General features: G+C 55.7%; 1 protein-coding gene across 3 annotated transcripts; it reads right to left on the minus strand.

Moving 5' to 3' along the window:
- Positions 1-1126: 1126 nt before the first annotated feature.
- KRT80 (keratin 80) lies at positions 1127-24367 on the minus strand. Of its 3 annotated transcripts, none has more exons than XM_054444154.2 (9): positions 23851-24367; positions 17499-17707; positions 13048-13108; positions 12658-12753; positions 5738-5902; positions 5176-5301; positions 4329-4549; positions 3791-3846; positions 1127-3655 (listed from the first exon to the last, which is right to left on the minus strand). In XM_054444154.2, exons 1-9 carry the CDS (start codon positions 24148-24150, stop codon positions 3531-3533), a joined length of 1359 nt encoding a protein of 452 aa, XP_054300129.1. In that variant the 5' UTR covers positions 24151-24367; the 3' UTR covers positions 1127-3530. The 3 variants fall into 3 exon arrangements, with proteins under 3 accessions (XP_054300129.1, XP_054300130.1, XP_054300128.1); XM_054444155.2 differs by having other exon boundaries at positions 1127-3690; XM_054444153.1 differs by lacking the exon at positions 23851-24367 and having other exon boundaries at positions 12658-13108; positions 17499-17841.
- Positions 24368-26203: the final 1836 nt, after the last annotated feature.

The raw sequence follows: 26203 nt of genomic DNA on the forward strand, positions 1-26203 counted from the left end.
GCAATAGATGTGGCTTTCCTGAAATGAATAAACATAGCCACCTCATCAAATGCCCAAGCACCCTGTGAGTTAAGTAGGGAAGGGGTGTGCCCCATTTTACAGATGAGGACAGTGATGCTCTATTTGCCTGAAGTCTCCTTGCTGGTGAGTGGGTGGGCCAGGACACAAATGCTGCCACGTCCCTTCCCGCTATTCCTTTCCTTTGAGACACCTGTTCCTCCTTTGGTCTGTCTCCTGAGTTCCTTTGTGTTCACTTAAAGTCCCCCTTCTTCTAAGCAGCCTGTTCTGATTCCCTCCACAAGCCCTTCTCTTCCCTGACCTTTGATAGCACCCACTTCTGCACGTGGTGACGAAGTCCAGGGTGGCTACCTTGGGTGGATATCTCATCTCTCAGCCTGACTGTAAACTACTTGCAATGGAGGGGTGGACCCCTGTCTTGGAGGAGTCTTAGCACAAGGCTGGGCTTGGAGAAGGTCCTCAATCCTTATGCGTTGACTTGGGATTTGATTTGGCAGGATTGGGCCCGTACCCATCGGAATACATTCTGGGCTGTGTCAATTCCCAGTAGGGCAGAAGTGCTTAAGAAGAAACCCTACCACCACTGGGGAATCCCCAGCATGTGTGCTGGCTAAAGCAGCCTGTGTGGTGCCTGGATATGTCAGGAGGCGCTGGGAACGTAGGTCAACGTTGGTGCAGTCTCAGTGCAGGACAGTGTATTAGTCAGCCGAGGGGCCTGGCTGTGCTTATAGTGTGTTCTTAAACACACTATAAAGAAATCCCTGGCTGGGTGCGGTGGCTCACACCTGTAATCCCAGTATTTCGGGAGGCCGAGGCGGGCGGATCACTTGAGGTCAGGAGTTCGAGACCAGCCTGACCAACATGGTGAAACCCCATCTCTACTAAAAATACAAAAAATTAGCCGGGGATGGTGGCGGCTGCCTGTAATCCCAGCTACTTGGAAGGCTGAGGCAGGAAAATTGCTTGAACCCAGGAGGCGGAGGTTGCAGTGAGCCGAGATCCAGCCACTGCACTCCAGCCTGGATGACAGAGCAAGATTCTGTCTCACACATACACACATACAGACACACACATACACACACAAAAGAAAGAAATCCCTGAGACTTGGTAATTTATAAAGAAAAGACATTTATTTTGGCTCACAGTTCTGCAGGCTGTACTGGCATGGCACCAACATTTGTTCAGCTTCTGGTGAGGGCCTCAGGAAGCTTACAGTAAAGGCAGAAGGCGAAGGGGGAGCAGGCATATCACATGGCAAGAAAGAGGGGAGACGTCTCAGACTCTTTTAAACAACCACATCTATGTGAATTGAGTGAGAACTCACTCATCACAAAGGAGATGGTGCTGAGCCATTCATGAAGGATCCTTTCTCATGATCCAAATACTTCCCACCAGGCCCTACTTCCAACCCTGGGAATTACATTTCAACATGAGATTTGGAGGGGACGAGCATCAAAACCATATCAGATGGTGAGACAGGAGAACTTTGTGTGTCCCAGCTGCACTGGTCTGAAGATATAACTAAGTCCCTGGACTTTTTCTCCCTTAATTGGAGAATTCCTAATATTCCATGGTCAGCCTGATTGACCAGTGGCTGACCGGTCCTGAGAGGGGAGATAAAAACAGACACACAGCTTTCTCCGTAGACAAATCTCAACACTTTATTCATCCTGTGGCAGCAAGAAGGGGACATGGCCCCAAGATAGCCAATCAGGTGAGGTGGCTGGAGCATGTGTTATCTATCCAGATAGTACATACAGACTGATCATGCAGAAACAGGAAGGGAAGCAATAAGTTAAAAGCCACATAAGTTATGAAAAAATAATATATACTTTATATATCTTGTATCCCCACTGAGGATTTGCTCCCTTGGAAACCAATGAAGAGCCTGAAGAAAAGCACCAATCAGCACCCTCTTTTGGGACTTCGGGGATGAGAATGTCTGAGTTCCCATGGCCAGAGAGTCAGTAACCCTCCAGTGCTCCCCACAGGCCTGGAGGGCCTTGAGGCCTGGGATGGGCCCAGACCTCTGGACAGCATGTCCTGGAAAATGAGATGAATGAATCTAATGCAGTCTAGAAGAGGAGGTGAGGCAAGGGGCAGGGAGGGGAGAGGAGAGAGAAGGAGGGAAGGAAGCTGTGCAGTGGGAGGCTGGTGCCGCTGCGATGCCTCTCAAGCCTCAGCATTGAGAGCCAAGAGGAGGAGATAGCAGTATGCCTGCCAACACTCCTGTCTTCTGGTAGGATGTGGAATTTTCCTCTCTGGTAGAGCCCTTGTAAGGCTGTCATTTGGGCCCCACAGCTGGACCTCAAGGGCTTGGAAGCTCCCAGACTTGCCTGGACTGTGCCTTCTTCTTGGCCTGCTGGAGGCAGGGGGAGTGGGTATGGAGGGAGGAAGGGGAAGGAGTGAGAAGAAAGGAGGAGCTCTAACCCCGTAGGTGTGGGGAGTTCCTGGGCTCCTCCATGAATGCCAAGGAGGGGAGGGCCAGGCTATTTGGCCCAATGGAGAGGAGAACAGAGGCCCTGAGAAGTGAGATTCTTGAGAAGTGGGCCTGGGGCTTCATGGCAGGGGTGGGACCAGGGGTCTCCAGGGCCTGGTGCACCAAAGCCCGGTGTTCAGGCTGGGAACAACCTGGGCTCGGGGCAGAGAGCTCAGATCCAGGCTGGGTAGGACCCCAGCATGGCAGGGAGGTGAAAGGAAGATCTAATGCTCCTGCCCAATCTCAAGCTGCCATCTGGCTTCCACTCCCAGGGAGTTGATTATGGCAAGAACAGCTTCCAGAGAAGCTGCTGGGAGCTGGCTGGGAGCAGCCCGTCCAGTTCTGACTATGGCTTACTGGGAGGGACCCACGGGAGGAGGAAGGGATGCAGGTGTTCGGGCTGATCTCTGGGGCCTAGGCTTAGGTCCCAAACAGCCAGGGCCCCTCCTCCCTTCACTCCCTAATACTGTCAGGTCTCTGGGGAGCCCAAGGAGCACGGGAAAGCCAAGAGGGTCTTCAGCAGCCAGCCTTCCCAGGAATTCCAGATACAGGACAGGGCCCACACCGTCCTCCTCGGCTCCCGCCCATAGGTGGATGAGCCAGTCCCAGTCTCAGTTCTGAGGCAGAGGCAAGGCAAGGCTTGAGATAGGAGTCAAGGTCAAGGATTGGGCAAGAGTCAGAGGGGCCTTGGCAGAGCCCGATGCTGGAGGAGGAGCCTCAGAGGAGCGAGGAGGTGGAGACAAAACTGACCCCTAATTCTGGCTCACCCATCAGGAAAACCTCTGGCCAGAATGTTGGAACAATGGGACTGTGAGATACTGATATGGAGCAGGAGTGGCTCTGAGCAGCTGGTGATGCTCCTCTCCCATCCTGGCAGCCCACAAAACAGCAGTCAGTTTTGAACCCCCCTCTCAGTTCAGTATCAGGTTTTGCCTCTCTTCTTAACCTAGAGGCTCCAAGCTGCTTTCTTGAGTCTAGCTTAAGTCCCTCCTGCTGCAGCGGAGTGCCTTGGGGTTCCTGGGGTCCAGCCGCCTTACTCTGAGACCTCCGACTCCTGCGAGAAGTACTTCTCTGACATTTCGGTAATTTTGATCACGGGGCCTTTGCTGCCCTTCTTCTTTCGGGAGGGGGCCTTGGAGAGGCCTGACCTGGAGGCAGCTACAGGGAACATGAGGGGTAGGGGAGGGAAGGGGCTGGAGGTGTGGGAGCCACTTAAAATGATGCCTTTAGGATCATGATCCCCTACACCCTCACCCTCACCCTACCGTGGGTTCTCGGGGCAAGAGGACTCACCGGTTTTGCACCTGGACTGCACAGCGCTGACCACAGTGGCTGAGGGCGAGTCCATCCTGGGGGTGGGGGCGAGGGGTGGGAGAGGGATATGATGGGATGTGAAGAGAGCCTGTGGCTTAAACTCCCCTGGGGGCTGGCAAGTGGAGGGCAGTTCTTGGTGGTCACTCCCAGCCCTGGGGTTGCCCTGTTGTGTGGCCCGGCTAGCCAACTTGTCCTTCCTGGGCCTCTGTCCCATCTCAGTGGCATAAATGGCTAATAGCACTGAGCACTGAGTTTCAACAGGCATTTGCACACGTAATCACATGAATCATCCCTGCCACAGGTGAACCATGTTTATGATCAGCCCACTTTCCAGATGGGGAAACAGGATGAAATGAACTGGGCCAAGGTCCCAGTTTGTAAGTGACTGAGCCAAGACTTAAACCCAGGCCTGGCAGGCTCACTGTATCATGTTGGAAAGGAGAACTGACTTTGTGTAGGCCTGGGCCTCCAGCCCTCCTTCCCCTGCAGCGCCTTCCTCACCAGCCCTGGCGCTCACCTGCCCTCCTCGCCCTCCACCAGCTTCCTGTAGGTGGCGATCTCGATGTCCAGGGCCAGCTTGACATTCATCAGCTCCTGGTACTTGCGCAGTTGCTGCGCCATGTCCTGCTTGGCCTGCTGCAGGGCGGCCTCGAGCTGGGCCAGCTTGGTCTTGGCATCCTGGAAGGCCAGCTCACCCTGCTCCTCAGCTGTCTGGATGTTCTCCTCCAGTTTCAGGCACTGCAGCCAGGAGGACAGAGGGAAAGGGCCTGTGAGCAGGGGAAGGAGGAGCGGGCCAGGGCCAGGAGTCATCTCTGTCCTTGGTGAGGGTGGGTGTGGGTGTGGGGAGGGAGGGCTGAGCAATGGCATTTCTGGGTGTGGTAACTGGTTGCCATGCAGCAAGAGGGAGTTCAGTTAGACCTGAAGAGGCACCTTCTCAAGGCCAGAGGAGAGCACCACAAGCCACTAAAGGAGCCTGTCCCGGCTGTCCTTATGGGGTAGCACCTGCCCTGAAGGTTTGTCCTGGCTGGAAGCTGTGACTTAGGCCTCTACTCCCTCCTCTCTGTGTCGTTGGTGGGGGGCTCCCAGGAGGGAGGCAGTGGGCTCTGGGTGTGTGTAGTGTGGGGGCTTTCTAACGTTCCAGTAGCCTTGACCAGATTACAGAGTATTTTTGTATGCAGAGCTCCTCATAACTACTTTAGGAGGCTGTGCTATTATCCCATTTGGCAGATTAGGAAAATGAGGCACAGAGGTGCTAAGCGACCCACCCAGGATCACTCAGTCATGTCTTGCCTGTATTCAGCACACATGACGGTGTGTCTCCCTGCTCTCCTCCCCGCCCCCAGGCGCACCCCCCAGATACTCACATGGCTCTTGACAGACAGGATCTGGGACCGCAGCTTCTGGATGCGCACATTGAGGTCCGCGATCTCGCTGCGGCTGCTCTGGAGGCTGCTCCCATACTCGGCCGAGCGGGCGGCCTGCTCCTCCAGCTGGAGGTACGTGGAGGTCTCAGTGAGGGGCAGCTCAGTGCCGCTCCCAGCACCTGTTACCTGCCTCTGCTTTTTCTTGCATCCCCCATCCCATCTCCAACTCTGCAGCCCACCACGCCACGCCAGGCTCCCTCTGCTTCCCCTACCACCTCCCTTTCTGGGTGGTCTCCTCCTGGCTGCCCTAGCTGAGCCCCACGGGCCATGCCCACATCTGGCCTAGCATTGCTGATAACAGCACCACCTTGAACTCCTGGAGGGCACAGACCAGCTTCTGTGGTCTCCCCCCACCCGCCCCGTCCCTGTGCTTCTCCATTCCTCTTTCATAGACTTTCAGGACAGAGAGCTGCAGGCAACCTCAGCCATCACCAGTCCAGCCCTTCCTGCCACCCAGAGAACTGTTCAGGCTGCTTCTCCTGCCCTGTGTGGTCAGCCCTACCTGGCTCCGAGAGTATGCCTCGGCCTCCTCCAGGCTGCGAGCCGCAACGGCGTCATACTGGGCCTTCACCTCCTCCACGATGCCGCTCAGGTCAATGTGGCAGTGGCTGTCCATGCCAACGGTCACCGACACATCCTTCACCTGTGCTGCAAGGTCCTTCAGCTCCTGGCCGGGCACAGATGTGGGGCTCAGGGCTGGTGGGGAGGGCACAAGGACCCTCAGCCCCACACATTCCCTTTGTCCGTGGGGTGAGTGGAGAGTGGAGCTGTTCCCTTCCTGTCCCTCTGGAGAGATGATGGAAGGCTGAATGCCTCCCTGCCATTTCTCCCCAGCCAGGGGAAGACAGCTCACTGCCCACTGCTCACCCACCCACGGTCCCCCTATCTGAGTGGAGGGCAGGCTGGGACTGTTGGTTCTAAAGGCTACCCCGCAAGCTTCCCCACTGCCTGCCCTCCTGCCCTCTCCTGGGAGGGATAGCCTCCTTCTGGCTGATGGGAAAGGGCCTGAGAAGTCAGGCTCTGGGGCTGTGAGTTGGGCCTCTCTGTTCACCGTTTCATTATTCCTGTGCTGTGGGGTACAGCTCTGCCTCTCCCACTGGGCGAGGAACTCCCTGTGGGCCTGGCAGAGCCGTGTTCATCTCAGGATCTCTGAGCCCCCACGTCAGGGAAAGGAGTGCTTCAGTTCATTTGGTAAATATTGGGAGGGAAGCCAGGGAGTGACAAGGGTGGGGTGGGCTGGAGGCTGACAAACCTGTACTCCCCTCTCCCGGCCCCACTGAAAGCCAACAGCCTGTGAGGGGCCTGGGCGCAGCCTCCGGCACTCTGACTTCAGGGTCCCCCTGGAGACTCACTGCCCGCTCCCTCTCTAGCCAAGGGACATTGCCTGGATGACCACCATGTTTTCACCGTCTCCTCCTATCCCTGGAGACTTCTGGAAATGGTAAAACCCACCATTCCCTGAGGAATTCCCTACAGGCTGGACTGTGCGCTGAGCGTTTTCCACACATCCTCACCAGGCTGGCACTGCTGCAGCCCCAGAGGAGGAAACTGAGGCACAAAGATGTTGTGGAGACAGCGATGAGTGGCAGGGTGGGTCCCAGAGCCCCTGCTGCTGCTGCTGTGATGCTCCCTTAGCGGATGGAGACAAGGGGCTGACACCTTCTTCATTGTCTTTCTGGCCCCAGACCAGCTTTCTTTCCTGCCCACAGCCTCGCAGCTTTCTAGCCAGAATGCTCAGGGGTGTGTAGGGAGGCAGGTGGGACCAGGGATCTCTAGAGGTTGCAAAGGGCCCTGGGCTGCTTACCCTGGAGATGCTGAAAAGGGTAGGGCCTCCTGTGGGAAGGAGGAGCAAGGGGAGTTGACCGAGCATTGTACTGAGTGAGTCGGTGGCGGGGAGGGAGCCAGGCAGGAGGTGGGTGTTGGGCGCAGACGCATCGTGCTTCTTCTGGCATTCACAGTCCACCCTGACCCCTATTTCAATTATCAAATTTCAATCCGCGTTCCCATTTTGCTGACCGCCTTATCATTTTTTAAACGTGTTTGTTTGAATCAGGATCCAAACAAGGCCAGTATACTGCAGTTGGTCCATATGTCTGTAGGTCTCTTGTAATCTCCATTTCTCTCTTTTTTGTTCTTTGCCATTGTTCCTATTGAACACACTGGCTGTCTGCCTTGCAGAGTCCACACAGCTGGGTTTGATTGTTGTACCCTGTGCCAATGTTCAACGTGCTTCTTCCAGCCTCAATATTTCCTGAAAACTGGCCGGTGCACCCAGATGCCTGCTGGGATCCAGGCTCAGCTTTTTAGTTTCTGACTGTGTTCTGACCCTGGTTCCTGACTCTGGGCCCCCTCCTGATCCTCTGTCTCTCTTTCTGCTTGGAGAGTTTGTGCTGAGGCCTCTGGTTTCTGTCTCAGGCGGAGGCTGGACTTCTGAGCTGTAGATGACAGGGATGAGGGGCAGCTAGGGCTGTGTGGGCAGCCGCAAAGGCCTGTCCGGGAACTGACTCTGCCCACCAGCACCTCCTGGTGACAAGGATGGTGGGGTAGTGGCGGGCATTCGGAAGCCCCTCTGGGGGACAGCCTGTCTCTGCCCTGGAGCTGGCAGGACCCTGAGCTCAGTGGCCAGCTGCCCTTGGGTGTCTCCTGCTGGGGGTTTTGGTTGATCTTCAAATGAAAATAGAATCTCTGGGCAAAAGCAGGCTGATGGCCCAACCCGTGCCAGAATAAGACTGATTGTTACCACAGCCCCACCTCTGCTGTCCCAGTCACTAGCCAACATTTCCCATGTGGCACCAGCACTCTGGCTGGGGCTTGGCTGGGGACAGTTTCAGAGCTGCAGCTTTGAGGCTGTTTTGGTTGACACATTGTGCGCATCAGTGGGTGTGGGGGGCCTCAGAGCCCTCCAGTGTGCTTCTACACGAGGGCCTAACTTGGCATTTGTTGTGGCCCCAGGAAAGGCCAGCGCACTGTGAGGACGCACTATAGCAGGACTTCCCAGTCAGGGTGAAAAGACTGGCCAGACATTTTCTGGAAAGAGGCAGGCTAAGCAGGAGCTTGGTAAACAAAAGCAGGAAATGGAGCGTTCAGAACATCCGCAGACCTGTTCAGACATGCAGGCCCCTGCTGGGCTGCAGAGAGTATGACAATTCGGGCTTGTGTGGTGTGGAGGTGCCCCATGGGATGGGCCCCCTGGAGAGCACGTGAGCCTCCAAATGGTTAAGAATTAAGCCTAAGTACAGTTTAGGGTTTCCCTTAGGAGGCTGCTGTGCATGTGAGCACCCTCACTGTGTTCCCCACGTCAGGGTAGATAGTGACTCTTATGGGGTAACAGTGTTGGAGAGTAAAATATAGCGCTAATGGCTCTGGACACTGAATACTATCACTTCTTCTTCTTCTTTTTTTTTTTTTTTCTGGGGACGGAGTTTCACTCTTGTTGCCCAGGCTGGAGTGCAATTGTGCAGTCTTGGCTCACTGCAACCTCTGCCTCCTGGGTTCAAGCAATTCTCCTGCCTCAGCCTCCCAAGTAGCTGGGATTATAGGCATGCGCCACCTCGCCCAGCTAATTTTGTATTTTTAGTAGAGATGGGGTTTTACCATGTTGGTCAGGCTGGTCTCGAACTCCTGACCTCAGGTGATCCGCCCGCTTCGGCCTCCCAAAGTGTTGGGATTACAGGCGTGAGCCACTGTGCCCGGCCAATCACTTCTTATTAGTTGAGTAACCCTGGTCAAGTTTTTAAATGTGTCTAAGCCTTGGTTTTCTCATCTGTAAAATGGATCTAATTATAGAGCTGAAAACAGATAATGTTTATTGAATGCTTACCATGTGTCAGTTACTGTTGTAAGTATTTTAGGATATGTTAACAAAACAAATCCTCACAACAGCCCAGTGAGGTAGATGCTATTATTGTCCCCATTTTATAGATGGGGAAATTGAGGCATATAGAGATAAAATAGCCTGCTCCAGTTCCCACAGTTACTGAACCAGGATTCAAATCCAAGCTGTTCAAAATCTGTGCTCTCTTAATCATTATCCCTACTTCATAGAGTTGTCCTGAGGATTAACTGAGATTAAGTCTGGAAAACACTTAGCACAGAGTCTGGAATATATTAGGTGCTCACTAAACAGTAGTTAAGGATTCTGTATTATGGTAATTGGTAACAGTGATAAAGCTGGGACAAAGTGTTCAGGGGCAGAGCAGCCTATTCTTGGGGCAGCCTCCATGCAAAAGTTTAGGCAGCACTGGCTTTTCTCTGCAGGGATGGGCCTCCCTCCAGGTGTGCCTGGCTGCAGGGGGTTGTCAGCAGATTCCACAGCTAATTTCCCTGGAGCCAGAGTGTAGGGGTGGGGTAGGTGGCATTCCAACTGGATGCAGCCAGGCCCCAAACACACTTGGGAGCTGGACTGTGTCTCAGAAACTGCGGGGGACCCTTCCAGCCTGTGCCCCCAGAGGAGAGAGGCAGAGGGTTTGCAGTAGATGAGGCCTGAGCAGATCATGGCCATGAGCTCCTGCTCAGTTGGCTTGGAAGGGCTTTTCAGAATGTATCTTGGCCATGTGTGTGTGTGTGTGTGTGTGTGTGCGCGCGTGTGTGTATGTGCACACATACATGTGTTTTGGAGAGACGAGAGGGCTGTTTTCTGGGACACAGGGGTGAGCCTATATTTCTGATCTGGTGTCTGCTCCAAAGCTGAAACTAGAGTATCGGGGCCTCCTGGGCCACTCGTTTTCTGCCAGGTTTTTCTTCCACCTGAGGCAGGTGTGGCTGGCACAGTCTTTACTCAGAGCTTCTCTGTCCAATGAGGTAGATGTTGAAATAATTATATTTTGGATATATTTGGCTAAATAAAATATATTATTAAAATTATTTTTTTCTGTTATTTTAAAATGTGGCAACTAGAAAACTTAAAATTACATATGCAGTTCACATTGTATTTCTATCAGACAGCACTGACTTAAGACACCCTCTGGTGTGGGGAATATTTTTGGCAAAGAGTCAGCATTGCCCTCTTAGCCTGCAGCAGTGTATGGAGAGAAAGGCAAACCTCCAATATCAACCCCATCTTGTTCTTTCCCAAAGTAATAATAACGGCTGTGGTGCCCTGGCCCCTACTGCCTTCACTGCAGGCCCTTCTCCATGGCAGGCTCAGGATAGTACAACCACACCTGAAACCCACTGTGTGCTGCCCCGCCCCAGTGCGCACCGGAGGCTGCCTGTCACACTCAGAATGAGGTCCAAGTTGTGAGCCAACCCTGTGAGGAGCTCTCTGACCCAAAGCTCCCACCCTGCCCCGTGTGCTCTGACCAGAGGCTTCTTTCTTTTTCTTTAATCGCCAGGCTCCCTCCTGCCTTAGGGGCTTTGCATAGCAATTCTGTGCCATCTGCAGTCTCCACTGGGCTGGATCTCTGCCACTCTTAGGGAGGGTACCGCCCCTGAGAGGCCCTGCCCATGGGCTCTGAGGCTTTCCCCTCCCTCCAGCTCCAGCGCAGCACCCGGTTTCTTTGCATCCCAGAATCTGTCACCCTGTGAAGCCATCTTGTCCAGATATTTGCTGACTTGCTTATGACTTCTCTCAGCTAAGTCATGCCGTCCTTGAGAGAAGGGACCTTGCCCAGGCTGTGGTATCAGTGCCTGGCACTTAGTAGGCATGCAATAAACATTTGTTAAATGAATGAGTGGGCTGAGTCCTCCTCACAGCCCTATGAGGCTGGTCCTGTTACTCTCTCCATGCTACAGATAAGGACACTAAGGCACAGAGACGAGAAAAAACTTGCCTAAAGTTACAGAAATAGTGAAAAAAAAGGCCAAGTTGGGATTGGGGCCCAAGGACTGCAAAATCCAAAGGGAACCCACAGGCCTGGCTACTGGGGCAGGGGCCAAGAAGTGTTGTGGGGTGCGACTGGGCAATGCTCAGGAATATCACTTGTTATGCCCAGCCTTCTTCCAGTTATGTCTCTACAGCTGCAGAGTCTGCATCCTGGCTTAAAGATTGAGCTCTGAGCTTGCCGAGACATCACTGAGCAGGTGGAGAAAACCCTGGGCTTGGGTTTCAGAATCTGCACTCCACCTAGGCTTGGCAGAATCTGCACTCACCCATGGGCTCAGCCTCTTAGAGGCGGTACGAGTGGGTGGAGGCCCAAGGGTGGCAGAGATCCAGCCCAGTGGAGATGGGAGATGGCCCTGCTGATGCCTGCCTGGGCTGCACTAGCCCACAATGAGTTTGGGCAGAGGAGCCCTTAGCCCAGTTCCCACCCAGCCAGTGGGCATGGTGCCGTGGTCAGCCCCACAGCACTTGGCCTGGCTGTGGGGGGATTTGCTAGGGCCAGGAAGCTTTTCAGGGCCGTGGGGAGAGCGGACTGCCTGGGAGGGCTGCCTTCCTGCTGCTCCCAAGGGTTTGCTGTTTTCTCTGCTATGCTACATCTCATGGCCACAAACAAGACTCAGTTCCACGGAGGCCCCAGCTGGCAGCTGGGACTGCTGGAAGGGAGTATGGGCCATGAGGCCCGGTCTTCCTTTCCACAGGATGCAGCCATGAAGCTGCGGTCAGCAGATCATAGGGCCATTTTAGCAGAATCTGTAAGTTGTGGTGGTGACTTTGATCTTGGCCTTGACCTTGGCTGCACTGCCATAGCTTGGCGCCAGCAGTGTGCAGCACTTAGGCAGGCAAGCCCTGTTATCCCCAACCTCTGTGGGATAACCTCTGTGGAAGGGACTTTAGCTCAGGAGTGTCACCCCTGAACCTCCCCACCCCTGAAAGAAGCAGTGTGGAGAGGAGGACACATACCCTGAAGGGTGCCTAGGAGTCAGCAGCTGTCATGGAGGAGTGGTGTCCAGAAGCCAGTGGCCATGCCCATCTAATGGCTGCGCTGATGCATGCTATGCTGTTATGGGCCCTTGTACACTAGGCCCCACTGAGGACTTGGGAAACAAATGCGAATGTTTCCTCTGTCTCCATTTACTAGGTCATTAGCCAAAAATGGGGAAGAGGGAAAGGCAGGCCTATCAGAACTATCACTGTGGGTGCTGTGGTTTAGGCTGCAGGAATTAGGGAGAGATCAGTTCAATCAGAATGCTCGTTCCAGACCCCTGGGTTCCATGCCACTGAGGTCAGCCTCCTGACCCTTGTCCGAGGTACCTGGTGCCCCGCATGCCCTCAGTACTCTAGCACATAAAGATACAGTTCTTCCAGAAACAGTGGCCTTTGGGGAACCAGCCCATGCTCCATGAGATGAATGGCCAGGGGTCGTGCAGGGTTATTGACACCATCACAGGAAGGGGTTTAGGAAATTATTATGCTGGAGCTGGAAATCGTAAGTGACTGTTGGAGGTTCCATGCCGCACTGGATGGCTGTGCTTCCCCTCTGTCCTTTACCCATGGACCAGCCAGCTCTGGGCTTGGCAGGACACTGGCCCCATCTCACTCACCTGCTCATAGATGGTTTTCATCAACTCCACGAAGCTCTGCAGGCTTTTTAACTTGGTTTCCAGTTCAGTCCGACGAAGACACTCTGCATCCAGGTCCTGGGGTTGGGAGCAGTGGTGAGCGGTGGGAGAGGGAATGGAGGGTCCCAGGGCAGGAGTGGGCTGGGGGGCTGCCTCCTGGGTGAGAGTGGGGGTGATTCCAGAGGAGATCTGGCTCAGAGCCTCGAAAAAGGAGCTGGATGGGGATGGGGGTATCTCCCTGTCTGTCTGTTGGTCCTGGGACTTAAACCTCTGAGGGCTTTGATTGGGCATAAAGGAGAGTAGGATATCTGGAGGGAAAGAGGGCCCAGGGCCCATGAGGAAGGAGCCCCTGGGGCAGGCTGGGCAGGCTACCTTCTTCAGCTGGACAAAGGTGAACTCCATGTCTGTGCGCTTGGAGATCTCATCCTCATACCTGGGAGGGAGAGAGGGGTTGCTCAGCTGGATGTGGTGGGGGCTTGTGCCTGGTGAACTCCCCTTGGTTGGGGCTCAGGGCCTGTGCTATCCCACTTGGGGTCTCTTTGCCAATTAAAGAAAAGCAGCCCATTCTTCTCCCTCTTGCATCTTCTATGACACATCCTCTCTCTCTCCCCCCGACCTCCTGGCATTGGCTCCGCATTCCTCTCTCCCTCCTGATGACACAGTCCTCTCCCAGCGGCTTCTGCCCTTTCCTGGATCTGCTCCACACCCACTCCCCTCCAGGAGGCCTCCCTGCTTGTGCAGCCCCTCACCCTGGCACTTTGTCCCCTCATCTTTACCTGACCTCCTTCCCTGACAATCTCAGGTTCACTCAAGTCCGCTGGGAGCATCTTGCTCACACCTCACCTCTCCCACCTCCATGCCTTCCCTGCAGCCCCAGCCACCACCCCTCTGCTTTGCGAGCCAGTAGGACACCATCCCATTGCATTCCCTCCAAAGGGAGGCTGGAAAGAGTGTGAACTTTGCTGTCAGATGGACCCTCAGTGTGTTTTTGGGCAAGTTGCATCACCCGTCCTCCCTTGGCTTCCTGCCTGTAAGGGGTAGGCGTGTGCCCACGTGAACAGGGGACTGACAAACCCACCCCTGACGCAGTGACAGCCAGCTACGGGCCGCATAGCCATACTCAACAAAGCGCAATAACGCTCTTCTCAGTTTGGACTTCTTACTCGCTCCCACCTTGGGTTTGGAACAAGGACACCGTTGGGTGGGGAGGACAGGACCCCCAGATCCCTGGCCCGACCCTCTTCCTCCAGTCAAGACATTTGTCTTAGCCCCGGGGTGGGTGTCTGCTGGCTCCAGACTTCTCGCTGGCCCCAGCGGTTGTGGGGATTCAGCAGCTTCTGTTTTTTTCCCTCCTATTCGGGGAATGCCTGAATCACTGGCAGCTCTAATTACAGCCGCTTGCCTACCTCAGGTCCTGGCCTCCCAGCAGGGCCGCGTCACTCATCACCCATTGAGCTGGCTGTATCTGGCGCCCCTCATGCCTTCTTCTTTCCCACCAGCCCACCCGAGGAGCTGAGGGGCGTGGAGCCAATGGCAGGGCACGTGGGTTTCTGGTCTCAGTGTACCAGGGGCCCACACCCTCCCTGGCCACTGCCTTGGCTGCCAAGAGTCTGTTAGGGGCTTTGATGGTCCAGGTCCTGGGGGCGGGGCAGAGGAGCGGGCCGGGGAGAATGTTCTGCTGTCTAGGCGTCCCCAGAGAGAACTAAAGTGGACTTCAGTGGGGAACAGCAGGTGCTGAGTGCTTCACCTGCACTCTCTCCTGTGGCCCTCAGAGCACCCAGCTAGGGAAGTCCCGCTGGTCTCATTTTACAGATGAGGCTCAAGGAAGGACTGGGGGCTCCTGGAGTGTGCTGCTGAAGCAAGGGGACCAGAGCCAGGCTACTTGGGCTGAAATCCTGGCTTCCTTGCTAACCAGCTGTGTCCTGGGGTGAGTTCCTGTGTGCCTCAGCCACGATTATAGTGATGCTGTGACGATTAAATGGGGGCAATCCACAGAGTGCTTGCAGCGGGGGGCAGCACCTGCTGGGGCTCAGCCCCTCTGCTTCGGCCTCAGGAAGCCTCGCGACACAGCACAGGTGCCTCTCTGCCACCCACCCTGCCTGGGGGGACATAAGTAGGGTGAGTTGAGGGAGACAGCTGGCCTGGCAGTTGCCCTGGGAAACCCCCTCTGGCAGAGAAGGACACCTGGAGTCAGGGGACTGGAGGGGGCATCCTCACGGTATCCTGGCTAGGCCGGCCAGGTCTGCCTTGACCCTGGACCTCTAGGTGTGCTTTGTGGGTGGGGTGGGAGCAAGCCCTGAGCCCCAGGGGAGAGGACAGAGGAGAACGCTGGGCTGCGGCTGGACGCTGGGTTCCAGTCTGGAGCCAGTCCCCTTAAGACCAATACTCTTTCATCTCCAGCCTTTGTGCCAATTAGAAAAAAGCCCCCTTCCTCACGGGCTGTTTGACCTGGTACCAGCCTGCATGGCCTGATGCTTGGTTGGATTTCAGTCCCTATCCACCGCCTGAATCACGCACGCTTGTGCAGCGCACAGTTTGCACAGCTGTATGTGGCATCCCTGAGTCACTTGCTGTGTGGCCTTGGGCAAGTTGCTTCCCCTCGCTGGACCTCTGCTTTGTTCTTAGTAAATAGGAAGGCTAGACTGCTGATCCTTGGGGTTTCTGCTACCTCAAAGCCTTCGGAAGTCTCCATCCCCATAGAGGCTTAGGTCCCCTATTCCACTCCCAATCCTCTGCCAGTCTGTCAGCCACCAGCTCCCAAACCCGTTCTCAGGCCTTTTTTAGCTCGTCACACCAGCACCACCCCCCCAACTTGTTTATTTCTGGGAGTGAGGCTGATCTCATCGGCTCCGTAGAGACAGGGCACAGCCCTTCCCTATCGGGGCTTGGCCTGGCGTCTCCTGGCTCCTGGGGGCCCTAGGCTCTGCACAGCCAGGCTGTAGCTCCCCTGGCTCTGGCCTGAAGATCGAGAAGCCCTCCAGCCAGGCTGTTTGCCCAGTCTCTCCTTCCCAACTCGGGTGGGTTCCCTACCCAGAGAGAGGAAGAGAGGCTCAGCCTAAGCAGTAGAGTCAGGTAGCAGGCGGATAGAAACCAGGCGACAGGCCAAATGAGGGGGCTGAGCCAGATTAAAACAACAGGTAGTGTGTGTATAGAACTTCCAGTTACAAAGTGCTTCCATGGACGTGATCTGGTGGAGCTCGTGGGAGCAGCCTTAGCCAGTGGCTGGCTGGGGTTAGGGATGGGACTTAGCATGCAAGGCTGTGTAACTGAGGACAAGCCCTGCCCTTTCTGGGCCTGTTTCCTTCCCTGTAAAAGGAGGATCCAGGGCTCCCTCTGGCTCTGGCATTCTCTGATCCTTTGAGGGCCAAAGATCTACTAGGGATCAGGAAAGTGGGTCACAGATTCTGGTGAGCTGCCCTGACTGCCCGGTCATGGTCAGGTGCTAGGAAGCTGGGCCTCTCGGGAGGGGCGGTCAGATGCCCTGTGTGTTTCCCTAGGCCTGGGAGGGCAGGGCTGGGGGGAGGCAATGGGTAAACTCAGCCACAGCCCAGGTCTCTGGACTACCGGACAGGACAGGTGCTCTCCACCCTCCAGCCTGCCTGGATGGCTGTGGGTCTCACCTCAGATTGGCAGGGTTTGGGGCTGGGCCGCAGCACTACAGAAGGGGAGACCAGGGGTTCAGCCTGCCCTGTCCTCCCCTCACGCTGGCTGGAGGTCTCCTTGCAAGGAGACCAGACCCAAGGAGGTGGGTGCAGGGGCACAGCCGCTCTCCTCTGCCTCAGGCTCCTTGTTCCTGAAGCCCAGCCCACCACCTGACCAGAGAGGGTCACCTCTCCTCTAAGCAGCCTGAGTGACCAGCCTTCCCTTTTAGACTGGCCAATTCAGGTCAGCAAACCTGTGTCAAAGACCAGCTGTGTGCCGGGAACTTCAGCCTTCTAGGGATAGAAAAGCTGCCATTTATAACTGCCAGTCACCATGCCACACTCTCAACTTCCTCCTCAGGTTAGATACCTACTTTAGATTGGCATCAACCATAATCATTCCCATTTCACACAGGAAGAAACTGAGGTTCAGATATTAAGCCACTTACTGGAGGTCACAAAGCTAGTGATGGGTGAGGGTGAAGATTAAACTTCATCCTGGTCTAATGCCCAAGCCTGGGCCCATAAATGCTGGGATATACTGCCCAGTAACTGTTTGTCTGTCTGTATGTCTGTCTGCCCCACTAAGTTGTAAAGGCACCTTGCATACTGGGGCTGTTTTCCTTATCTGTCTCGTTCCAAGTCTACCTTGATGTCTGGCATGCATTGCTTCTTTATTCAAATAAAACCCATTCTTTCCATCCCCTGCCTGCTTCCTGGTGGCTTTCCTCTCCTTTCCAACCCAATCGAGATCAAAATCTAAAGCCACATCTAAAACAGAAACCCATCTGTTCTAGCTAGTGACGTAATTTCCCATTGCCAGAGCAACATGTGGACAAGAGCAAGTGTGTCCATAGGTACAAGAGGACGGCTGCTCGAGGCAGGGGCTGTGGGTTATGATGATGCCCAAGGGCCAGCAGGCACAGGGTTTAGCTGGGAGCCAGCACAAGATTGACTTTGTTGTAAGGGTCGCTATTAGGGAGGGGGCGGCTGTAGGTTCACAGCCATATCCTCAGTATTTAGAATACTGCCTGGCACATACCAGTCCCTCAATAAATGACTCAGGTAAAGAAATGTTCCAGAACATCTTTCCTCTTTCTCTGGCTTAAGTGCCTCCCATCTGAGCACAGCTCGGTCCCAGCCCTCAGGCCTTGCTCATGGCTCCTATGGGGCTCTACGTACCTGATTCGAAACTCCTCAACCTTCTCCAGCACCTGCAGCAGGTTGGCCTCCAGCTGCCCCCGCTCCTGGCTCACTTTGCGCAGTTCCTCCTGCAGCCGGCCCTGATATTCCTCATAGAGATGCCCGAGGTCGAAGATGGCTGAGTCCTGGCCCTGCAGGAAGCTCCAGCGTGTCTCCAGCAGCTGGTTGCGCTGTTCCAGGGCTTGCACCTGGGAGAGCAGGAAGGCGGCGAATGGGTCAGGTGTGGACCAGTCGGGGGCTGAGGCCCCGGGCTGACCAGCAAGAGCCCGCGGAGGGCTCCCTGGGAAGTGGCAGCTCATTTATGCACGCCACCCAGGGCCCTCACTCAGCAGAACGCACCTCCAATGACTGATTGTTAAAACTGATGATGGTAAGATAAGGACAGGATCAGAGCAAGGTGGAGCCAATTAGCAAAGGTTTCCAGGTGAGGGCAGGGCAGGGCTGGCAGAGGAAGGGGGGATGAGGGTGTGAGAGTGCCAAGCATGCGACAGGCTCTCCGTGCCTGCCTGGGGCTGGGGCGGGAGACCCCAGGGAACATGCGGTGTCAGAGGCCCATCTGCCCCCTTCCCACCATGACAAGCGTGGTCCCATCTTGTCTTGGAAACTCGGCAGGGTAGGGCCTGGTTAGTACTGTCCTTAAGTGCTCATCCTCTCGACGACAGAGCCTCTCTGAACCTCAGTTTCCCCAGCTAGAAGTTAGGAATGATAACACCTGCCTGCGCGGTCCTCTCCTTCCCTCCACCCTGTCCAGCCGAGCTCAGCCTGGGGCTCTGCCTGCCTCCTCCCCACCCTGCCTGTCCTCTCTATTCTCCTTCCCATCACCAGGCCCTCTGCTCTCCCCATTTGTTCTTCCAGCTCCCTCCTGCAGGAAGCCCTCTGTGATTCATGTTGAAAGACTCCCCTCTTCCCTCCAGCACGGAGGCCCTCAGTTTAGCTGCTCCTCCTTTGTCCTCACCCATCACTCTCCCCATGAGACTGTGGGGACACCTGGGGATGTGCTTTGGGATAGGAACAATAGCAGGTGCTCATGTGGCCCCTGCTGTGTGCCAGGCCTTGCTCTACATGCTTGACCCATGAAATCCCTGCAGCACCCCCATGGGTGGGTACTATTATAAGCTGTATTTTACAGACGAGGAAACCAGAGGTGATGGAACTTGCCCAAGGTCACAAAATTAGCAAGTGGCAGAGCCAGGCCTGGAATCCAGGCACTTTGGGTTTAGAACCTTTTAATCACTATGACACATGCGTCCTGTGTGTTGCTGGTCACTGTGGGCCCTGGGATCCCAGCTACCCTTCATGGGCTGGCTTCTGCCTCCAGTTAGGGACAGTTTTGCCTCGAGGTGAAACCCTGGGAGGGCTCTGAGCCCTGCTGCGCCTCTCAGACTCTGCCTACCATATGCCTCTTGCTGGCAGGGTCCTGCGCAGTCCTCTCCTTCCTTCTACCCAGTCCAGCCCAGCTCAGCTTGGGGCTCCTCCTGCCTCCCTCCTCCCCACCCTGCCTTTCCTCTCTACTCTCCTTCCCATCACCAGGTCCTCCTTTCCTCCCCATTTGTTCTTCCAGCTCCCTCCTGCAGGAAGCCCTCCATGACTCATATCTTGAAAGGCCCCCAGTTTACCTGTTTCTCACTTGTCCTGACCCACCACTTTCCCCATCACACTGGGAGCCATCTGCTCCCCCTTGGGGCCTTTACTCCCTTGGTGCCAGGGATAGGCCATGAGGGCAGGCCATGAGGTTGGAGGCCTGGCTGGGGCCTGGCTCCCGTCAGTGTGGGTTGTTTGTCATGAGGGTGTTTTGATAACCAGCCCAGTGATGCTCCCTATGGTCACAGGTGAGTAGCTGGGCCTTCTCCCACCACTGCCGGTGCTGCTGTCCCAGGCTCCCAGAGTCGTAGCCTGCGAGAGCTGCCAGCAGCCTTTTGGATCAGCTGAGCTGGGCCCTTCATTTGCAGAGGAGGCAATGGAGGCCAGGGGTGTCAAGTGACTTCTCCAGGGTCACAAAGCAACTTGGTGGCCCGGCTTCCCAGACAGCCCCATCTGATGGCCACTGCCCACTCTGCACCTTCATGGGCTCCCGAAGGGTCAGGTGGGGCCGGCCCCTCTCTCTCTGCTCTGCTTCTTCAGGGTGTCCTTGTTTTTCCTGAAGTGCTCTGACGACCCTTCGACATTCATAGCAGGAATACTGGATGATGGCGTTTGACGGTATTTGCGGGCTGCCATTCCCCTGTGTATCTGTACTGGTAGGTTCTGCTTGAAGCCAACCTTAATCCTGCTCTCTGCTGTACTCACAGCCAAACAGGTTCAGTAGGGATGGAGGTCAAGAGGGTTTCTGCCCTGCCTTGTGAGTATGAGAGGGAGCGATGGGGGGGCAGTTATCTGCTCACTCCACCTTGCCTCCGTTTTGACAAGCAGGAGCCCCATGTTTACACTGAGGGTGGAGTGAGAGGAGAGATGTGAGGCTCCTTCCTCCACCCATGAGTAGCAGAGAAATCTTCACACCAGGAAGTTCTTCCTACAGTCTAACCTCAATTCCCTATGCTTCAGCACTAGCTCACTGGGACATGGTATGCGTTTGGCCAGCCAGTCCAGCTAGAAGGCATTTGTGGTCTTAGGGGATTAGGGACAGCCCCCTGTTTTCTGCTGCCCTTGGGGGAGTCTCTGGTTGTCTCAGTGGGTGGGGATGGAAACTCATCCCCCACCTGGGAACTTCCTTGCAGAAAGGCTCCTCCCTCTCAGAACAAGGACCTAGGGAGGGCTGATAATCCTGGTGCCCTGAGAGGTGCCAGGTGAATTGCCTCCAACCCAGGAAGACTGCCGAGCCTTCACCTCTGATTCCTCCTCTCTGTTCTGCCTGGCCCTCTGCCCTTAGATCATACAGTAGCAGCTGTAGTAGGGACCTCTCCATTTTACAGGTGAAGAAACTGAAGCCCAGTTGAAAAGTAGGGCCAGCTTGGGGCTGAGGTTAGGGGAGAGGCATGTTGTTTTGTAGGGGAAACCGAGCAGCCTACACTGGAACTCCTGGAGGGAGACAGGCTGGACATCCCAGAGGCTGCAGGTCTTACAGGGGAGTGCCTCTGGGCCACACAGGTAGTGTTCCTTAGCGGGGGCTGTTGAATCCCCGGCCTTCAGCCAGACATTGGCTTTGGCCAGGGAGCCTCAAAGACTCATGAGCAGTGGCTGGTTTGTGCTTTTCTGCATACAGGCAGGGGGATGGCTGACTTCAGCTCTTCCAGAGGTCACACAGGCCTCGGTGAAGACATTGTCTCCATCCCTCTGTCTCCAGGCGTTTTACCACTGCTCATGGGTTCCCTCTTTACAGCCTCCCCAGGATGAGCTCAGGCAGTCCTGCCTCTTGCCTCTCTCTCCATCCCCTCTGTTGTCCGTGTGTGCATGAAGGCAAGAAGCCCAGCTAGCAGCCTCTGCTGGAGGTCGGCTTTGCCCCCTCCCTGCCCCCCCTGGCCTCTTCTGCTGCTACTGCTTCTCCTCATCCCCCTTCAACTCATGACTGTTGCCTTACCAGTCCTTCCACTGGGATGAGCTCAGGGCCACTGGCAGAGCAGAGCAGAGCAGAGCAGTGGAATCTGGGGCACAGAGAGGGTAAATGACTTGCCCAAGAAAACGCATCCAGCAAGTGGAAGAAACCACAGTGTTCCAGAGCCTCTGCCACCTCCTGAGAGTCTCTGCTCCTCCTGAGTGCTCCCTGGTTCCTCTCAGTTCCTCAGAGGGCCCCCACCCCTCTCCTCTCTTTACCCAGAGCCCCCACCCACTGGTCATGGCGTCTCACCCCTGGGCCTTCCTCTGGGTCCATAATTGCTCAACGGCCCTGTGCCATATCCCCTGCCCACTGAGTCCCTTCACTCCTCTATCCGGCAGGTAGCCTCTCCCCACCTGCTCTCCAGGCTCCTGCTTGGAAGGGGCTTACTGGGTTCTAGCTGCTCCCTGGGCCAGGCCCATTTATTTAATTTTTTATTTAACGGTTATAATATACTTAATATGTACCAGGTATGTTCTAAATGCTTTTCAAAAATTCTCCCATTTGATTCTAATGAGACTGCTAACCTAATGTGTGCTGGGCCAGGCCCATTTATTTAATTTTTTATTTAACGGTTATAATATACTTAATATGTACCAGGTATGTTCTAAATGCTTTTCAAAAATTCTCCCATTTGATTCTAATGAGACTGCTAACCTAATGTGTGCTGAGGCACAGAGAGGTTAAATAACCTGCCTGAGATAACACAGCTGGTCAGTGGTGGACCGGGATTTAAACCCCGCAATGCTGCTCCAGATTTCACATCTTAACCACTGCCTGCTTCCATCTGGGCCCTCACAGCCTCCACAAGGAGGCAAGGAGGGTGGGGCTAACAGATCTTTGTAGAGTTGAAGGGTCAGCTGGGGCCCCTTGGGGCCCTGCAACAAGGGCCCCCAAACGGCCAGTACCCACAGCTCCCTGTGTCCCACCCTGAAGGGCACCCCATCTCAAGGTCAAGGCTAAGGGTTGGGAGGCTCCAAATCTGCTAAAGAACTTCAAGGGCATTGTCCTGGTCTCTGGGCACAGGACCCCAACCCTGAGGGCCTCTTCTCTTTGCTTATATGCCCCCATCCCCATGGCAGTGGCACAGGGTGATATCAGTGCTGGTGTTCGAGGGAGAAAACCACCCATCTGAGCCAAATTCCATAGCTCAGTGAAGCATTCCTTCTAAGGGATTAAACTGGGTTTGGTGAGGAGGTGGCTTTTTAGGGACCTGCCTCCCCAGGGCAGCTGGGCTGCTCTTAGAGGGAGAACCAGCTCAGCAATGCAGGGCTCTGTGCAGCTAGGGCTGGGGGAAGGGATGCTCTGCCTCAGTGGACAGTGGTCCTTCCCCTCTGGGTACCCAGGGGTACCCCAGGTGCACCCCAGGTGTGGATGATGAAACTCTGGTCTAGGCACATGAGTGGAAGAAGGAAAGAAAAGATTCTCACCACAGAGACCACTGACTTCGTGTCTCAACAGACCTGAGTTCAAATCCAGACTACCATTTGCTGGTTGTGTGATCCTGGGCAAGGCACTTAGCCTTGCTGGTCCTCAGTTTCCTCATCTGCACAGTTGGGAAAATAACAGCCACTGCAGGGTAGCTGTGTGGCTTGAATTTCATTGCATTTGCAACGTTCCTCCAGAGGGCGAGGCACAAGTAGATGCTCAATGCATGTTACCTCCTTCCCTCTGCCCCTCTCTGTGAGCGCCCACCTCACGGGGGAGACCAGCAACATGCAGAGGAACACAGATTCAGAGGCCAAGAGCAGACAAGGACTGAGCCAGGGGCTGAAGGCTGGACCTCTGGTTTACTGGCAGGGTCAGAAATGTACAGTTTTCCTTATCTGTGAAATGGACATAAAATTGTCTTCTCTCATAAGGTTGTTGAGAGAAATACAGATAAACATGAAAAGCATCAGCACAGTGCCTGGCACATCTTAAGCAATTAACCAATGGCAGCTGGCACTATCATGATTATTCTTGAGGGTGCAGGAGGGTGCAGAGTCAGGAGGAGTTTCTTGGAGAAGATGAGTAAAGAACAGATTTGGGAAGTGGATAGGACTTCCTTGGGAGCTCCCTTGCCCTGGGAGCAGAGATGGACACGAGTGCCCCAGACCTGTTGCAGGCCATGGGCAGTGGAGTCTAGGAAGTGTGGTTGTGATGCCGAGGATGCACCTCCCGCAGTCAGGCGGGGCGCAGGGTGCAGGAAGGCCCAGCTGGCTTCCCTGTTCTGACTCGAGGCATCGTCCCCTACATTCCTATCTCCTGACACCTGAGCTGCACCCTCACTTGCAGCAGTCTGGGCAGCAGCCTCCTTCTAGCAGCCCCACACGCACCCTCCACCCTGCTGGCTTTTCTGACTGGGGCAGCTGAGAGGGATGCTGCGGGACCAGAGGCTTGAGGGATAAACAGGAGCGTGGAGCCTGGGAGGCCATCTCCCCTGTCCACCTGCCTCAGAGTAGGACCGCAGAGCGTGCCTCCATCAGCCATTCCTGCGAGAGGGCACCCCTGGCCACACTAGGTGGTCCTCCCCAGTCCCTGCCTGGGTGGTGGGTTACCCCAGGTCATGCAGCATGTTATTATCAACACATCCCTCAAAGGCCATCCTGGGGTCCGTTTCTCCCCACATGCCAGGATGGATCAGGGACTTCCCTCCCCCAGCCTCTGCTCAGAGCTAGGCTGCCAGGTTAGCAGTGCCGTCTCCCCATTGGCTGGGTGCAGGGGTGGGGCGCGGTGATCGATGCTCAGGGAAACACAGAGCTCGTCTACCTGCCCGGGCCTGGCAGCCCTTCATGTTTGGGACCCCCTACTTGTGCTCACCTTGCCAATTAGGGAGGCAAATTTATCATTGAGGGCCTTCATCTCCTCCTTCTCCTGGTTCTTCAGCTGCTGAACAGCGGGGTCCAACTTGACATCCAGGGGCACCAGCAGGCCGGGGTTCACAGTCACCTTGGAGATGGTGCCAGCCGACCAGCAGCCTGTGAGGCTGCGGGAGCTGAAGCCCGGCCCGGGGGCCCTGCAGCTGTCCCATCCCAAGGTTCCAGGCCGGGGGCTGCCCACCGGGGTCACCTCACAGCTGCTGAGGCTGCTGAAGCCAACCACGCAGGAGCGGCAGGCCATGGCGCCCCCGGCCGGAAGCAGGAGGGCCCGGGGGGTGGGTGAGCGAGTGAGCCTGGGGTTGCGTCGGGTGGCGGGCTCTGGTTGCTCTGGTCACAGCTGGGGCAGGCTGGGGACTGAGGAGCAGACACCTGTTGCACAGTGCTCATTAGCTGCAGGAGGGCGGGCCGCCTCCCAGCCTGACCAACCTGTCGGATGATGTGGGTGCTCCCGCCCCTCCCCCAGCAGCATGTAGGTCTCCCTCCTAACAGGTATCTGCGTTGCTTAGGGGGCTGGTCCACAGCCCCCTGCCCCAAAGAAAGCAGGCCTAGCTCTGGGGAGGGGGCCAAGGCTGGACTGGCCAGGTGGGTTGGGGGTGGGGAGTTGGCAAAAGGAAGGCCATTCAAGGAGGCAGGAGAGAAGAGAGAGCGCCTAACCGCAGACCTCACTGCATACTTGAAGGCTGACGTATCTGGGCTCACATACTTCTGGAAAAGATGAGGCAAGCGTAGGCCTTGAGCTCCCGAGTGTAGGGCAGCTATTCTGGGCACCGTGCCAGCCTGGCACTGGAAAACAGCACTTATTATTTATTTTCTGGCTGCCAAAGAGTCTCCCTGGCTTATCTTCCCCCTTCCTTCTACCCCCTCTCCCTTCCTTCCTTCACTTTAACTAGCATTGATTGAGGACCTACTATGTACACCCCACTGTCTCAGAGGCTGGGAGGACATAGATGGTCAAGGCCAAGGAGCTCTCAGCATTGGAAATGTGAGACCTGGTTCAAGACTCAGCTGGGCTGCTCACCACTCATGTGACCTCAGGCACGTTACTTGACTTTTGTCTTCATTTGTAAAGTGGGGATGAAAACACCCACCTCACAGGAGGTAGCATGTGCAAAGCACTTGGTAGAGGACAGGGGACAAAGCTGGCCTCAATCAGTGGTGCTGCCTTCCGGGCGCTGAGTCTAGCAGGGGCGATGGGTATGGCTGAATGCAGCTCTGCTCTGGGGCAATGAGAATCCCTGCCTTCCTCACACTCTTTCCTCCCCACTCTTCTTTCTCTTCTCTGCCTCCTTTGACCTCTTTTACACCATCTGTGAAGTAGAAATAGAAAAGACCCCATTTTGCCCCCACAGAGCCTCTGACGGGGCAGCAGAGGCCCACCCAGACCAGGGCAACGCCTACCTTCCCACAGTTCCTGAGACCCCACTCTTCCACCCCAGGGGGTTACCAGCTCTCCCAGCCCTGCGTCTCCTTTCCTGGCCTGGTGGTCCTGATGTTCTGGCCCTGGTGGCTGGATCTGCATGTCTTTCCTGGACCTGGCTCATCCCTGCTCTGGGTGGCAGGGGCCAGAGCAGAGAGAGGAGCGTGTCTGGGAGAATCACAGATGGTCAGAGATAGAAAGGGTAGCAGCCCCCTCTGGGCCCAGAGGAAGAGAGAGCCCCTGAGGGGGGGAGAACCATTTGCCAGTCACATCGCGGACCCTGGGCCTCCGCCTCCAGGGCAGACATCTTTCTCACACACTAGGCACTTCTGGCTCACAAGGGCACAGGACGCTGTCCAGAGGCCACGGGTCCATCCTGAGGCTGATCCCAGGATCTGGTGCTGGGTAGGGTAGCGAGGCACTGGTGGGTGACTGACGTGCGCCGCGCTCCCCACTCAACACCCACGTGCGGGGCCACCTTGGCCTCCCACCGTCCTCACTCTGGCCTGGTATCCGAATGGCATGTGGTCAAGCACAGCACCTTACCCCCCACCCTGTCACCCCTGTGTGCTCTGTGGGGAAGGGAGGGGGCAGCAGTGGCGTCTGGGCTCTGCCGAGGCCAGAATAACAGCTGATACATCAGATATGTCCCAGATGCTTTGCAGGAATTAGCTCCTCAATCCTGACAACCACCACTTGAGGTGGATGCTTTAATTCTCATCACTCCAGTTGACAGAGGAGGAGGCTCAGGGGGCTGGAGTGTCTAGTCTAAGGCCACACGATTATGATGGATGGGAACCTGGACAGTTGGGGTGAGGAGCTCTTTAATCTGGGCCTCTAAGCTTTGGGACCCCTAGAAAGGGTAGCGGGTTAGAGA

Source organism: Pongo pygmaeus, chromosome 10, assembly GCF_028885625.2.
Source record: "Pongo pygmaeus isolate AG05252 chromosome 10, NHGRI_mPonPyg2-v2.0_pri, whole genome shotgun sequence".
Taxonomy (NCBI): domain Eukaryota; kingdom Metazoa; phylum Chordata; class Mammalia; order Primates; family Hominidae; genus Pongo; species Pongo pygmaeus.